At 34.8% G+C, this 17,358-nt stretch overlaps 1 protein-coding gene across 6 annotated transcripts in view; it reads left to right on the top strand.

Annotated features, from left to right (window-relative positions):
• The window catches only part of LOC106666508 (zinc finger protein rotund-like), a 352,459-nt gene that overhangs the window by 200,791 nt on the left and 134,310 nt on the right, over positions 1-17,358 (top strand). For all 6 annotated transcript variants that reach the window (XM_014393760.2, XM_024225721.1, XM_014393762.2 and 3 more), the window contains one exon: positions 11,905-11,947. In XM_014393760.2, coding sequence (XP_014249246.2) covers positions 11,905-11,947 — 43 coding nt within the window. The remainder of the gene's footprint in view (positions 1-11,904; positions 11,948-17,358) is intronic.

The raw sequence follows: 17,358 nt of genomic DNA, 5'->3' as shown, positions 1-17,358 counted from the left end.
CAAGTAGCGGAATGCTACAGAGGTAAACAAACAATATCATTTGGAAGAGGATTAATAAGTGTTGACATTCATACAAATGAGTAATCCTGTAAACGTAAACAGAATATTTTATATAGATTTTTTTTAATGAAAACTTAAAATCCTGCATTATTTTCCGGACAACCCGATAATAATAATAATAGCATGTAAGAACTAATCAAATTACATAAATATATGGCGCTTAACTTAAAATCAATAATTACATGACGCAACAATAAACCATCATTCATTGACAATAAAAGCTCAGAATTTAAGTGCTTCATAAACAAAATTGAAAGTTTTTGCTTCAAATTTTAGCAAGAACTCAAATTTGTCTAAATTGTTACTATTTACACATGTATCTATGCACTGTTTTGAATAAAAGGATCTTTAAGGTTGGTAAATTGGACACCTCTTCAAACAATTTACACAAAGAGCACATTGATTGTGTGTCAATTACATATTTGAGCCCATTTACAAAAATATTGATTTCCTTAGCACTAGATAGCCTTAGTTGTATAAATAATCTTTCGTTATTTATTGACAAATTATTCGTAAATAGTTTTCACATTTATACAAGTAGATGATTTTACTATAAAAAGGGTTAAATTTTGAGTTTAGCACCTTTTCTATGTCTATTGAGTACAGATTATTTTCCCACTTCGACAAAATATTTTCTTTTTCGTGTTTTAGACATTCAGGGTCGCAAAAGGCACATCTTGTTACCTATACCAATCAATAACTTTTGCAATTGATAGAGCCAGTCCCTATAATTTACTTTTAAATCGCATGCTGATGGATTGGTCTTACGGCAGACATCATGAAAGGATGTTTTCAGAAGCGAACCATTTTCCGTGCTCAATACTTTTATCCACAAATTTAAAATGCTAAAAATTTTAGCAACTGCACACGGTAATTGGCTCAAGTTCAAGCTCAATCCTTACATAGTGACTAAGAGTATTTCTGGGCAAATGGTTAAGTTGCTTAAAATACCGTACTTGTAATTTATCCATTTCGTTAAAATGGCCAAGGGACCACAATTCCGCAGAATACAAGTATGAGGCAGCAACAATAGAATCAAACAGTCTTTTTCGTTTCTAATGAACGCGATCTACCCTTTATTAAGACGTCTCTAGACTTCCCAAGTGCTCTCAAGCCTTTGTTAAATGAATTTTTCACTGCTGAGTTGAACTTCCCAACACAACTACACCTAGATAAAAAAAACAGGAGAATATTCAGTTTCTTTAAACGAGCTCACCTGTTTACTTTGATCTTCAAAAAAAAAAAAAATCAACTAATCGCTATTAATCATGAGCAAGTATATTAATTTTCAATTATTCGTACTGGTTGTGGATTAGATTAGGATGTTTTTGGTGGATAGAAAAGGGCAGAAATTACATGAGTGGCGGTAGGACTCGAACAGACGACCGTAGGTTCTACGCGATTGTCCGACCCTTAAACTTGGTTACCGCGGCCTCCATGTCCATGCTTACACAACATGATACGACGGTTGGGTGAATCTCCTTTGTTTTGTTTTGTCTTCAAACAACTCAGAAAAAATGTATGCGTGTTTAAATCGAGACTTTTTTTAAAGTACTAGTAGAACGCTCTGAGGCGTGCTAGTGTGGTGTCTGTTAAAGATTTTTATGGTTGAACTTTGGCTGCGTTCTGACTTACTTGCTTGTATTGGAAGTATTTACAAAATAATCAGGAAGGAAGAAAAGAGAAAAAATGAAGGTTGAAAAAAACAAGATAAAATTAAATTTCTTTAAACGATTGCCATCAAGGCACTGTTAAACAGATAAACTAAAAACTCCGCCATTTTACATATCTTTGGCATTAAACTATAGAATTAATCGTTGTGAATTATAAATAAGTACTCATAAACTTTTGAAATCCTAAGGAAATGAACTTCTCCAGTGGTAGTATTATTCAAGATCTTCTTTTTTTAAGTCTTGTCTTAGGAAACTGGTAAATAACATCAGGGACAACGAATTTCGCTAAGTTAAAGCAAAGTTAGCGAAAGAAAGCGTTAAAACAAAATATTCGAAGCGTTAAAGGGTGCCAATTAAGGATAGGGCATACCAAACTTGCACACATATACTTCTTGAACAGAACAACGGTTGGTAAGAAATATTTTATTTTTCACCGACACTACTTCATCATCCGGCCAATGGGTCGGATTTCGTGGATGAAACTTGGTGTAGGTTTAGGAAGAGAGGCATTATGTCCAAATTATCCGTTGAAAATTTTTATTAATGAACTTAGCTTAGAAAAAACACAGATACTTTATGTCAAGATGGAAGGGTTATTCGTGCAACCTGTGCTAATCGTGTTCAATTCGAGAAATTTTTTGACGCAACTGATTGGGAACTAATAGCAAACAAGGACTATATAGTTAGCACTTGAACTGCTAGCAGGTATGCCAGTGTGCTATTCCCTAAACCTTCTTATAGTTGTGCTTATACCATAAGCACTTCACAGAGTTTACTTCCGTTCTCATGGTTGCGTGTAATGGAAGTATTTACAAAATAATCAGAGAGGAAGGAAATATTTAGAAAACGGGATGGATCAAAAAAGGGTATGGTATGGTATGGTATGGTATAGTGGAAAGGATACTGGGAAGCGGGGCTTGTATTCCCCAGGCACTGCAGCCTTCTGGCTTATTGTACCTTCCCAGTTCCCTAGTTTAGTCAATGGACTCAATCCTTCTTCTCAGAAGTATCAGGCCATTGACTGTTATTGCTGCAATTCGGTTCCCTGAGTCTTTTTCGTACGTTAGGTTAAACCTCCATTGAGCTGTTGCTTCGCATTCGAAGAAGATATGAGTGGCTGATTCCCCCTCCTTATTACATAATCTGCAAATGGGATTATCATTGTATATACCCATGTTGTGTAGATGTTTTCTCAGATGCCAGTGACCGGTTATTAGTCCCACCACTCCTCTGAGTTTTGCCCTCTCCAATTGCAGCAATGCTTTTGCCAATTTTGGTGAGGGTTGTTTTATCATAAGTTTACTATGTCTAGCACCGCTAGAGTTTATCCACTTCTCTCTTTGTTTTGCTTGGATCCATTCTGCGATGGAGGAATCTATGTTTGTTTTTGTTATCCCAAGGATAGGTTCGGGGCCTATGTATGGTCTTGCAGATCCTCTTCTGGCCAGTTTGTCCGCCTCTTCGTTACCCAGAATTCCCCTGTGCCCTGGCACCCAAGATATCAACAGGTTGTTGGGTTTTCCCAGGTTTTGGAGATTTTGGATACATTACTGACTAGTTTTGATGTAATTCTTTTACATGCCAATGCTTTAATAGCTGCGGGGCTGTCTGATCTTATGAGGATTTTTTTGTCAGTGTAACCTCTTTTAAGATTTTCCAGGGCACAAGCATTGATGGCATGTATTTCTGCTTGAAAGACCGAACATGTACTTCCCTAATGAGTTTGATTGCTCATGTTTGGGGCTTGTACAGAAAACGCCTGATCTCTGGTGCTCTCCTGGTTCTTCCTCTCCTTTATAGTCCGATGAGACGTTATAGGAAGTTATGAAGATTGTTTCCGGGATCATGTAGTCAGTCCCCATTTCTAATAATGGGTGTCTGAGTTTATTGATTATGGTTGTATGCCCGAATTGTTTGGTTCCTTTCCAATTTAATTGTTTTTGGAGCCTAAATGAGCTTTTCCTAGCCTCTCCTTGTATGAATATTTTCAATGGAGGTAGGTTTAGCAAGGTTTCTAATGCGTTTGTAGGGGTTGTTCTCATCGCCCCTGTGATACATAGGTTTGCTAGTCAAAAAACGGAAAAAATTTTTTACTTAACTTTGGCATTGAAAAACAACAATTAATCATTATTATCACGAACCAAAAAAAATTACGGGATACTTAAGAAAAAAACTGTTGCAATGTATGGTGTCGATTACTAATAGGCCATACAAAACTTACGCACATAGACCTGTTGTACAGCATGGTACATGGGCAATGGTTGTAGTAAGACATATTTTTATAATGTGCCTTATGTGAAGCTAGAGAGAGTATGCAATGGAAATATTCACAAAATAATCAAAAAGGAATAAACAGGTTAGATGGATAAATGATAAGTCAAAAAGGTGAATCACGAACAAGAAAGAAAAGTTTTGGAAAACATACGAAAAAAACGATAAGGCATACCAAACTTACTACTACTAAAAGCAAGACTCTAATTGTGAACTGCATTATTAAAAAATGCAATAAAATCCTTATAGTATTTTATTTTTTATTTATTTATTTTTATGTTCGACCTCAAATCAATAGGAAGTATCTTTTGGCGAAACGAGTTCTTACGGTTTTCTCTCCCGCCCATTGCGCGGAAAAGAAAAGGATTAAGGACAAGACTCGTTTAAATAAAACTAGTTTTCGGTTAATACGTTAATTCGAGGAGATCAAGATGATTTATGGTGATTTGACAAGGCGGTGTAATAGGGTAGGGTCGTGTCTACACCTCTATTGGGCTCTCCTTCTCCTCGCTCCTACGCCTCCTGCCTATATTTATCAAGGGCATTTATCATACCGGCTCCCCCATCCTCTTACATGCTAATTGATATGTTAAGTTCCGGCGCTGATCCAAACGAGGGGCCTTTTCGAACCGAATTGCGATATTTGGCTCTAACTCAATATCGGACCCGTGTGCCCTATTCAATCATCGTTTACCGCTAATGTCTTAACTTTCCCAAGCCCCTTTTAATTGCAAGTCGGATAATGAATTAAACGTATTCGGCTCTATAATCATTAGCATAAAAAATGTTATAGGATCAGATTCTTACGCGGTGTTTGAACTGGGTTGTCAAAAATAAAAATTAAAGAGGATTATTTATCTCTGATCTTTTTACATTTGTTTCCTTTATTTACACCAAGTTAATATTAGGCTAAGTTAAAAGAGGTAAAATTTAGTACTTGTCAAACTGCATTTTTATGCTTAGAACATGCAACATTTCCAACACATTCCGTTCACTAGCTTTCGTGGTCCACTTGACAAATTAATATCTTTCAATTAATTAAGGTTTTTAGTTGAGACAAAAAAGTCAGTGTCACCAGCGGTATTCGAACCCACGGCTTCGAATAAATACGCTGCTGCTCTACCACTTGAACTATTGTGATCGCGATCCACTCGGACATTGACTTCCTATCTCAACCCCACTTTTCGAATTTTCCCTCCTTTTTGCCATTTTTCAAGGGTCCGAGTTCAAAAGGTGGGGTTGAGGTGGGAAGTTAGTGTCCGAGTGGATCGAAGTCACGATAGCTCAAGCCGCGGCGAAGGTCGTGGGTTCGAATCCCGCTCGTGCCATTGACTTTTTTGTCTCAACTAAAAACCTTAATTAACTGAATTTCCAACACAATTGGCAATCAGAGGTGTATTTGGTTTTTTTTTTAGAAAGTACGCAGTGTGGGGCATAATTTCATGGATCGCTTATCAATCTGATCATAACTGATTTTATTGATTGGGATATGTGACATTGAACTAAATTTAGCATTAGATTCAGAGTGAGCTGCGACAATGAGCTCTCGGAATTCAGACAGAGTCAAGCAGGCGTCCCACAAGGAAGCATACTTGGTCCTATCTTTTGTATTATTTATATTAATTAAGTTTTCATCTCAACCAAAGACCTTAGATGAAAAGAATGGTTAATTAGAATAATTACTATGGTCAACCAAACAAATATGGATTTATTATTTATACTGCTGACCTACCTGCACACTATGCGGTGGTGGTTCTCCAATCCTATCCAAGCTACCTAACAGCCAAGAACACCTTGAGTACATCTGAGCCTGGTGAAAAATGTGGAGGGCAAGACTGAATGAAGAAAAATCTACTGGGTGTACGCTCACGTTGATAAAAAAAACCGTCTTGCCCTTTATTGTACATCAACTACAAAGACATACCGAACATTCAACTCAAATGCTCAGAACTATACCTAGATAGCAGACCGACGTGGAATCCACGCAAGAATTAAGAGACAACAGAACACTTGGACAACTAACAAGACTTCTAGGACTAAAATCCGTCTTGACCATCACGACTCGATTAACCTTCTACAAGACTATACAGTGACCACTTTGGACATGCGGTTTGGAACTGTGGGGTTCTGCCAAGCCATCCAACATCATCATCATTTTCACACCAACCTCTCGAACCATTTTAATCCTACTGTTCGAGCCCTCTCTACACATTCCCATCCCATCGCCTTGTCGCTTTAATATAGAGATTGCCTACCAACCTTGGCCTTTTGTCCTACTCGTACAGCGTTGGCATTAGTGTGAACGTGTGAAAAAAATCGTTGGTCACATTTATAATATGTAAAAATATTTATAGGGTAGAAATGAAATAATTTTTAAAAAGTTTTCCCATTTCATTATAAAACACAATTAAGACCATTTGTCAAAGTCTTACTACTTCAAACCGGATTTAATGGTCTCTATATTTTTAATCGGATTTTTTCATCGAAAAAAGCGAAAATGCAACTATGAATAGGTAATTTATTTAATATTAAAAAGTCTAAGACACTTTACCTTGCTTAATTAGCTTGCATAACTAGCTTAGAATTGCGTAAATAAATAGCCAATAATAGAATTTGATTTCTTGATGAGCTGAATTTTTCCAGTTCTACCAACGATTATATTGTAGGTTGTTGTTTGACGTACTTTCGTGATGTCAATTAGTCAATAATTATTTTTTCTAAAAATTTTAGAAAATAGAAACGTTGGCAAAGTGACTACATCAAAGCGGATTTGGTGGCCTCTTTACTATATTTTTTCGTATTTTTCATGAAAAATCGCAAAAATGCAACATTGAATGTTTAATTTATTTAATATTTAAATATGGAAAATAATTAGTAATAATTAGTCTAAAGTTTTTTTTAGATAGTTAAGAAACTTAAACATTATTTAGGTTGCATAGGAGTTTCCAAAATTTAAATAAATTTAGTACTACAATGCGAATTCTAGGTGGCGAATATTGAATGTTTATTTATTAATACAAATTCTACCACATTTTAGATGTATCCTGAGTTTTCACTTACAAAGGGAGATCAGGGATGTGTGATCATGGATTGCAATGATTTTTTTTTTTTTTTTTGTGATACTAGGTCAAAAAATAATAGAAACGTGTCTCAGTTTTCTTGCAATTGGGGGTCTAGGAGTCTAGAAAAAAATTAAATAATTATAAAAAAATTTGTTGTGCATGTATTTCAAGGTTATTATATACCAACTAGTATTTTTTTCTACCGAGGAAGAAGAAAACATGTGCAGGATCGCATTACATTATGTACACAGATATATTAAAAGTTACAAAAACTAAAAGGCACTTTCAGTAAATTTTACTGTTTTTGGAAAAAAATCAATTCAAATTTGTTTTAAGCACCATTTAAATTGGTATATTTTTCCTCGGTGTTTGTTAAAAAAAAAGAAGCTTAATTTCACTGAAAATTATCCAATGTCCACGGAATTACAATCTTTGACAAGTTATATCCATCTTCTGTGTGCCTATGTCAATAAAATTTAGTTGATTTATCATTAAAAGTGAGAAAAATATAAATGAAATCAACAAAAACACCTTAAATGTTTAATTTATTTTATTTCTCCCGTTTTAATATATTTACGGAGGCCAGACGTGTGTCATTGAGTGATGTTTACAAGGGTTTAACTTCCTGTAAATATTATACACGAAATTATATATATTTTTGAGCTGGATATCCCAGGGCAATTTTTATTTACTCCGATGTTTGATGTTCCACTGAAAAATTCATATGTTACAACCAGATTAATATTGTATCTTCTCGTACAACCAAATGTCAAAATAAATTTAAATTTTGTGTTATGATTGGTGTGAAAATAAAGATAAAAGCAACAAAAACACTATAAATTTCCTCGTATAATATGTTAAAAATTAATGTTAGAAAAAAGGAAAATCATTCAATAAATCATCAATGTGATGTTGTTTCTTCCAGCAATATACACTTCCGGACTAGTGTTGTACCAAGACAAATTTTAAATTCAACATTTGCTGGGTGACTAATAAGAGAAGTTTTTAGGAAGATTTTTAAATCTTGAGTTATAAAGTAATTACATGAGACTAGATCCGTCAAATTCGGAATCGTTTGAAGAACCCTTTAAAGCCATCAAATGCCAATTTTTATGGCAAACTCAAAATAGACATTTTTTTACTTTTTTAACTCAAAAATTAATAAATCTTCTGGATTTTATCCAAATTCAACGTTGACAACCGTTGGAAATTCATCTTTCCATTCATCCAAGTGTCAACATAAATATAAATTTGATGATATTATGAGAAAAAATTAAGATAAAACAAAACTTTACAAAGTATTTTTGTCCTTTGTCTGTAAAGTTCCTCAGCAACGAGATCGATTTTTTTAGTCTAAATAATTAATCAATTACATGAGACTAGAGTCGTCAAATTCCGTTTCATTTCAAGCACCCTTTAAAGCCGTCGCATGGGTATGGGTAAATGGTAAACCCAAAATAGAAATTTTTCCTCAATTGTTTTGTTCTACTCAAAAATTTCCAACTCGTCTGGATTACATCTAAATTGAACGTTATGCAAACTTTTTAAAAATCCTCGGTAGTTCTTTTTTCATGCTAAGACAATAGTTTATACGATTCGTCATTATAAGTGAGAAAATTAGGAATGAAATTAACAAAATCGCCTCAAACTTTTTATTTTCTATCTCCGGTTCTGATTTCTTTACTGAACACTTTCCCGCCATTGCGTGTATCCTACAGAGTTCTAAACTGCGTGAAGTTTTCTGTAGATCAATTCAGCTCTTCCAACGTTATCTCTACTTTTGAGTTTTATGGGAAAAATCGGAACCATTCGAAGGTGCAATATATGGAAAAAACCTAAAATTGGTATTCTTACATGTTTTTGCGAAAGAAAATTATCAACGTTGTTGCTTAAAAATTAAACTAATTTAAACACGAAGAAAAACAAGGAGAGTAAAGTTACAAATACGAGCATTCAATACATAATAGGTGATCGAACAACTTAGCAAACACTTCAAATATTATTACTTCTAGGTTTCTAACAACAACAAAAAAACGTAAATTATTATTTTCTTAAGTAAAAAAACTAAACCTTCAATAATAATCTGGAAATACAAGGACTGTAATGCAGCAAAACATATTTCTTTTTAAATATACTTAACTACATAACTTCATATGGCATATAACGACAAAGCCATATGAACCTGTGTAGTTAAAATGAATAGTGAATAGTGAAATGTAAATCTTATTAAAGTCGCGGTCCGCTTGGCCAAGTAATATTTTACAATTAATTAAGGTTTTTGGTTGAGATAAAAAAGTCAGTGTCACGAGCGGGATTCGAACCCACGACCCTCGGCTAGATACGCCGCTACTCTACCACTTGAGCTATCGTGACTTCGATCCATTCCCGCTCGTGAAATGTCGTGTAATCTATTTGATGCTCGGCAACAAATGAAATGGCCACGGAGGGCTTCAGTGAAGATACTTCATTTTAACCTATTAAATTCACTAGTTTTTGTGGTCCGCTTGACCAATAAATATCTTCCAATTCACCTGTACCTTGACTAAAGCTCTCCGTGGCCATTTCATTTCTCGACGAGAATCAAATAGATTACACGGCATTTGAAAAACGGCAAAAAGGAGGGAAAATTCGAAAGGTGGGGTTGAAATGGGAATTTGGTGTCCGAGAGGATCGAAGTCACGATAGCTCAAGTGGTAGAGCAGCGGCGTATCTAGCCGAAGGTCGTGGGTTCGAATCCCTCTCGTGCCATTAGCTTTTTTCATCTCAACTAAAAACCTTAATTAATTGTCATTTTTAGCCATTGTTTCATTTTTAAATAACATTTACCATTTAACCACGTTCTTAGGAAGAATAAAACATTATGGGTTTATAAGAATGGTAACATTTATTTATTCTCTTATATTATTGTAAAATTAATGGTTGGTCTAATAAGATCAGTTTTAATAAATAAATTTATAATAAAAAAATTTCGACTCACAAAAAAAATATACTTAAAATATTTTCTGCTCAAGTTGTTTAATACAATAGGTGAGATCCCACGTCCGTAGCCTCCCCGTATAATATCAGTTTGTATTTTTTGCTCAATCAACCCTTATATTGGAAATATATCTTAAGCTGCAACTCTTCTTCGGAAAAGTCAGTTATATTTGTAATTTGGCAATTTGGGGAGAATTTTTGATAGCCCTTGTACTTATTCTACAAGGCGAACGTGTTAACTGTCAAATTTATATTTACTGAGCGTCATATCGATTTTGTTTTGTATCAATTGGCTTGGATTGACCTAAATGTCAAATGTTTCACTCTTAATTTTAGCGTTATATTCAAAAAGGCGACCCCCTTTAAGATCCCACTGTCGAAATCCAAAACCGCCTATGCCCAACTTGGGAAGTTGCCATTACGGACACCACGATCCTCGACATCCTTGCGGTTTTCATTCTTTTCTTTTTTTGACCGCCGCCTCAAAACAAAAACGCCGGTGATTCTGTCGTTGCGAATAAAACTTCAAAAAGCTAAAACTATTTTCATATAATGGCACGAACAGGAGTTTAAAACGGCTAAATAAACTCAATTCCGTACGATTTTAAATGGAAATGAGGATACAAAAGTAAAACCTAAGCAGCTTTGAGGTTTAAGTTGGCCCTAGATTGAAGAACACGCCTCGCGATGTGAAGGATTATGTAAATCACATCACAAATATGGACAGATGTCGGACCCATCGTCGGCCCCCGAAAGTTTACGGTTAATCTGTCAAGAGCATTTTTCACCTTTCGGCTTCGGACGGCTTCCCTTTCCAGCTCGAACGAACCTGACAGACTTGCGATGTTTTCATGACTTTTTTTCGATGCTTTCATGGTTCTTTTTTTGGACTTAAACCAAGTTTAAGTACTAGATATCATTCATTAAAAAATCGAACTTGACTACCCACTATAAACGTTATTTAATTTTTGTGACGAAAAATCTCGATCACAGTATTGCCTTAGTATGTTCTGGATGAAAAAAACAAATTCTATTGTTACAACCAAGCCTTCGACCTAATGAAAAAATCAATTCAATTTTCACTGCCAAGCTTTCGGCCTAATTAAAAACCATTTCATTTGTTACGCCAACCTATTGATCTAATAAAAAACAAAATCAATTATTACTGCCAAGCAAACTACCTAATGAAAAAACAAATTCAATGGTTATTGCCACGCTAACGAGCTAATGAAAAAATTCTATCTGCCAATCTTACGACCCAATGAAAAAATAGATTCAATTGCTACTACCAAGCTTTCGGCCTAATTAAAAAACAATTGCCATTTTTATTGCCAAGCTAACGACCTAATGAAAAACCAAATTCAGTTGTTACACCAATCTAACGATCTAATAAAAAAAATTCAATTGTTACTGCCAAGCTAACGACCTAACGAAAAAACATATTCAATTGTTACACCAATCTAACGATCTAATAAAAAAAATTCAGTTGTTACTGCCAAGCTAACGACCTAATGAAAAAATTCTATTGTTACTGCCAATCTTTCGATCTAATGAAAAAATAAATTCAGTTGTTACTGCCAAGCTAACTACCTAATGAACAAACAAATTCACTTGTTACTGCCAAGCTAAGGAGCTAATGAAAAAATGCTATTGTTACTGCCAAACTTAAGATCTAATGAAAAAAAAATTCAATTGTTACTGCCAAGCTAACCACCTAATCGAAAACTTGTTACTACCAAGCTACCGAGTCGAAAGGTTGCCGGTAACAATTGTATTGTTTTTTCATCGAGACCATACTGAGATCCAGATTATTCGTCAATAGATGTAACACATAAAATTTAATCTTTGTGTTTTTGTTTCAGGCAAAAATGAACGACAGCCAAAATAACCAAGGGATGCACAAGGGTAAGCAGTTGCATCTTACTGTTAAAGATAAATGAACTAATTCATTTCCGAAGACTTAATGATAATTATAACTCTTAAATAACGATGTGCTTTTATTTAAGGTCTTTTCTCCAGAAAGTTGTTAATTACCTTGTGTTACTTTTTTAAATTATTCACTCCTACAAATAATTTGTTTTCCATGAGGACAAAATTGAATATTCTGGAGGCCAAATTTCTGGTAGAAAGACATCAGTATACTCTGTTAGCCTAGAAAGGCCGAAAACTTAATTTATGATTTTTCCAGTAGGACGATGAATATTTAAAATTTCAAAGCCGTTCCTACACAGGACGAGTTAGATGGTAAATTAGAATCATTAACAAGTCAATTCATTACAACCTTGCAGTAATAAATCCTATTCGAAAGAAAGAAAAAAAGACAGATTTTGTCCAAAACCAAACTCGCAGAAATATTTCAATAAAAACCAGAAGGTGAGCGAATGTGAAATCCCGTGCGCGGCAAAGCCGTCGGCTATTTTGTCGAAGGCGATCTGGTCGGCATTCGAAAGTCCTTGTTTGACGTTTACGACGCGAAACAAGAGGATATTTCATCTTCAGTTTCGACCGTCCACCGAGCTCGGAGAGAAAAATTTATTTTGATTTTTTCAAATTGCTTACATTTTTCGTCATCGGCTACCGGTGCACGTCCTTTTCCCTGGCGCAGGATAGTCAACTTGGCTTGAAACATTAAAAACTCAACTATTTTTGAAAGCCTTTATTTCAAGGCTTTGGTAATCCAAATTTGAACACCCGAATCCATTTGTCGACAGACATCATCTACAATTCAAGTCAACCTTACAATAAAAAATATTTTTCAGTCGGTGTATCGTGGGACCGAAGTCAATATAGCTCTAATGGTTGGATTCAAGTCCCGCATCGTGGGACATTTTATATAAAAATTATAAATCAATTTAAATAATTACTTTGGTTAACTAGAACCAACTAAAAACATACATTTATACATGACTCAAAACCATTCCACTTCCCGTCTTAAACCAAGAATATCACATGCTTATGTTTTCCAACATGCTGTGCCAGTTTGTATACCATATTCTAAAGATTTCTGGGTAAAAAGAACATTATTAGCACTTAATTGCCCTACGCTGTTTCATGACAACACCAAATTTAGCAAATTTGCTGGAGCTTAGCTAAACCCAAGTTTAAGTCTGGTGCAATTTTTGTCCTTCGTCGTTTCATCCCGTATATTGGCAATAATGATTTTTTTAAGCGCACAATTTAAAATCTTCATTTTAGAATTTTCTATCTCCAACATGGCCCTTCATCTCACCACTGTATCGGTTGTTATATTTGACAAAAATGAAAGTTTTCATACCCAGTTTATAAGTGAACCTAATTTAACCCTTTCTTGTATAAAGTTGTTTCAGCATAATGCCAACTTTAGAAATTTTGTTTAAAGTTAGCAGGTAATAATGCTAATTTAGTTCAGGCTCACTGATGACCCTACTAAGCTACTACCTGTTATTGCTACGACTGATTTATTTTTTTCTATCACTAAATTTACGGGATTTCCGCTAACTTTTTAACTGATTTGCTAATTTCGTGGTTCACTTGACCAATTAATATGTGTCAATTAATTAAGGTTTTTAGTTGAGATAAAAAAGTCAGTGTCACGAGCGGGATTCGAATCCACGACCTTCGGCCAGTACAACGCTGTTCTACCACTTGAGCTATCGCGACTTCTATCCACTCGGACACTAACTTCCCATCTCAACCCCACCTTTTGAACTCGGACCCTCGAAAAATGCCAAAAATGAGGGAAAATTCAAAAGGTGGGTAGAGTAGAGGCGTATCTAGCCGAAGGTCGTGGGTTCGAAACCCGCTCGCGACACTGATTTTTTTATCTCAACTAAAACCCTTAATTAATTGATTTGCTAATATTCATCTGCTCTACGACAACATTGGGCCATAAAGAGTTAAATTATATGTAGAAATAACGAGTATTTTCAAAATATAAAAGGCAGGTTCGCGTTAATTGTCTCTTTGATCAACACGGTTCGCATATTCTCGCTATTTCTACCCTATCGCGTTCTTTTTTCCAAAATTGACTGCATCAAAAAACAACCATCGTATATAGTTTTTTCCTCTCTATTTAATAAAAAAATTGACAAAAAATAAGCAAAAAAATTTACTTTTTTCTAGGAATACTAGTTAAGTTCATCAAACTAAGTTTAAGGTAGGAAGTCTGGTGTAATTAATTCTGGTTTTATACTTAATTTTGCACCCCAATATATTTTAATTTGTCTACTAATTAACTAAAAACTACAGCTCTTCAAGAATGCCGAATTTAACAGGAAAAAAATTCAATTCTTCCGGAAGTTTTTCAAACGTTAGTGATTTTATATTACATTTCCAGAGGTCTTCCATGAGTTTTTTATTAGTCAGTATTTATGGACTGTAGTGACCCCGTTATCCGTATTGATACAGTACGGGCAATACTGGAAGGAAAGACAATTTCCAATCGTTTACTAAATATTAGTCTATTTTTTCAAAGTGCCCACTTCTGTTTATTAGCTTCCGAAAAAAAGTTTTTGACCTACGTTTACCGATTGGATTTAATATGGAGATCGTGTTAAATGTAAAGATTTTTAATCTAATATGAAAATGAAAAATATACATTCACCAATCTATATTTACTTCCTCGATCTTCATCTCTAACTCGTGCAGTTTATCAATGTATCTTTGTATTCTAAACCCTCTAACTCGTTTATAAAAACAGACACATTCACTGTGTAAGTAAATAACTTTTCAAAAAAAAAAAAAAAAGGTGAAGTGGGTACATCAATTAATCGGCTGCAAAACATAGACCCTGAAGAACTATATTTTTTCAGACGATTTGGCATATTTGTTGTAAGAAAAAACAACACTGTTTTCTATATCTCACTCATAAAAAAAACCTTCTTTTTCCGTCGATCTGATTGACTCACGTAATCAAACAAAAACGTACACAAACACAACACCTCTCCCTCTCTCTCTCACTCTCTCTTTCTCTCTCTCCCTCTCTCTCACACGCGCGCGCGCGTACATTTCCCTCGCATCAGTATGATCTTTCTTTATATTTCTTCTCTCCTCTCACTCACAATCTATCATACAGTTACATAAACTAAATACAATTATAATTTATTGTATTGTAATAATTGCTCTTGTAATTCGCTTCTGTGTTCTTTCTCTCTGTTTTCTCCGTTCTAAAATTGTATTAATTTCTTATTTTTTCTCCACTCCTCCTATCACTCTGCCTTAGTTCTACCAATTAATTATGTGTCTACATGTTTATGACTTAAAAGTACTGGTCTTTTTTTAATTTACTACTCTTGATTTGTTTACTAACCGTAGAATAAAAGAGAAATGGTAACACGTACAGCATTGAACTATTTTTTGTAATCCTTTTTTTTTTTTTTTAATCATATAAGCGAAGATTGACTCGCAGTGTACGTGCTAATAATTGTATTTAGGTTTTTTTAAATAGATTTATAGACAAAATAAGACTTTTGTTATTTTTATGTTGTACAAGGTTAGAAAATCTTGGTAAAAGTCATAAATAGAACTTGCATATTATTTTCTATGTAAAAATGTTGAAAAACCCGTACAGTTAATAGTTGAGTCTAGGCCCAGGTAATGTATTAGCATGAATAAATTCTCCCTCAACCCGACAAATATTCAAAATTCCTTTTCCCGGTTTTCTAACCCAAAGTGGACGTGGTAGTTAGTGGGTGTGCATAATTAGCAAGTGTCGCTTGAAGGGTGTGGCCGTCCTGCCATTGGTGCTTCCAACCCGCCATGCTGCCCACTCATTATGTATTACTTACTAGTTAGAGCTCCACCTACTAATTCGCAATAGCCGCCGATCATCTTGGGACCTCATGAACTTACTAACTTTTACCATAGCGAATAATCTGAACTCAGACTGTAAAAAAAGTAATTTTGGCTAATCGTTGTTTCAAATTTCCTCCCACCAGGATTTCCTCCTTCCATTTGATTTCTATTCCTGGAGCAAATTAATCGTTTTATAATTTAATAACGCGGTACAAAATTGGAACAGACAGTTTAATAAAGGCGGTCGAGTAAAGGACGAGGCGACTGGTTTGTAGATGTGTTCACGAGGCTCGATTTTATAAAAGGATATCGTTCCAAAACAGCAGGACTTCGTTTGTGATCACACTTCCCCCTGCATAATGATTTGTTGTTGTTTTTTTTTTTTTGTTCCCCTCCTGGGATTAATTTGCCGATGTTCATAAATTGAAAAACCGGCCAATTCACCGGTGGTTTTTTTTACATACCAGATTATCTCTCGCTTCCTTCAAAATTTGCATTCACGTTGTATAGTTTCGGTTTAACGAGATAACAAAACATTTGCCTTTCTGAACTAAAAAAAAATTTTTTTGAGACCCTCTCGTATTCAAGTAGTTACCACAAAAAAATTTCTTTTCCCAGAGTATTTATTTCTTGTTTTGTAAACAATAATACATCACGCTATTAAATTCCTTTTTCAGTGTTTATTTGCCTCCTCCCAAAAAAACACAAGATTATTTTTTTTTATTACAAAGTTTTATTAATATTAACTTTAATAGTATCATCTTTCAGTTTAAGCATCAAACCATTTTCAGCGTACTTCTTCATCTAATACCTTCTCCCTTATGATCTCGGGTTGCAGTTTTAGTCTGACCATAATTAATTTCGCACTATACTAAAAAAAAAATTTTGTCTCTTTTAGTACCTTTTAATTTAGTCACTCTTGCATATTCACACTCACTCTACGACAAATAATCTTATTCAATTACTTCTTTTTTTTTGCTCTGCTTTTCTTTCTCTTTAACACATTCATTTACTTTGTGATTCTATCGATTATTTCGCAAACAAATTCTCTCTCTCTCCCTTTCCCTCTCCCTCCCTCGCACTCACTCTCTCTCTTTCTCCCTCTCGCTCCTTCTCCCCCCTCTCTCACAAATACTCTTATTCGCTTGCCCATTCATAACCACACACACAAAATCTCTCTCTCCCTCCCTCTCTCTCATTTTTTCTCTCTTTCTCCCTCTCTCTCCTTCACCCCCTCTCTCTCAGAAAAAATGAATCATAAGAAAAGACAAAAAGATATGTATATATGTATATATATGTAGGGAATTAAAGGTCTCCCACAAATAAAAAGATAAAGATTTAAAGTTTATTGGTAAAGAACACATAAACAAAAGTAAAAGGATAACTAGTTAACATTAAAATACATTAGCGTAAAAAGAAACGTGTTCGTAGGACCGCGTGGTGGTAACAACTAAAACTGTCAGCTGGGGTCCAGATAGAGGGGAGAGACAGAGTTCCCGCCATGTAGGGCCTCCGTTGACGTAGTGGCGGTGAACATCCTACAT

The sequence above is a fragment of the Cimex lectularius genome, unplaced genomic scaffold, assembly GCF_000648675.2.
Source record: "Cimex lectularius strain Harlan isolate CLEC.00 unplaced genomic scaffold, Clec_2.1 scaffold90, whole genome shotgun sequence".
In the NCBI taxonomy this organism is placed as follows: Eukaryota; Metazoa; Arthropoda; class Insecta; order Hemiptera; family Cimicidae; genus Cimex; species Cimex lectularius.
This window is presented reverse-complemented; position numbering and strand designations above follow the sequence as displayed.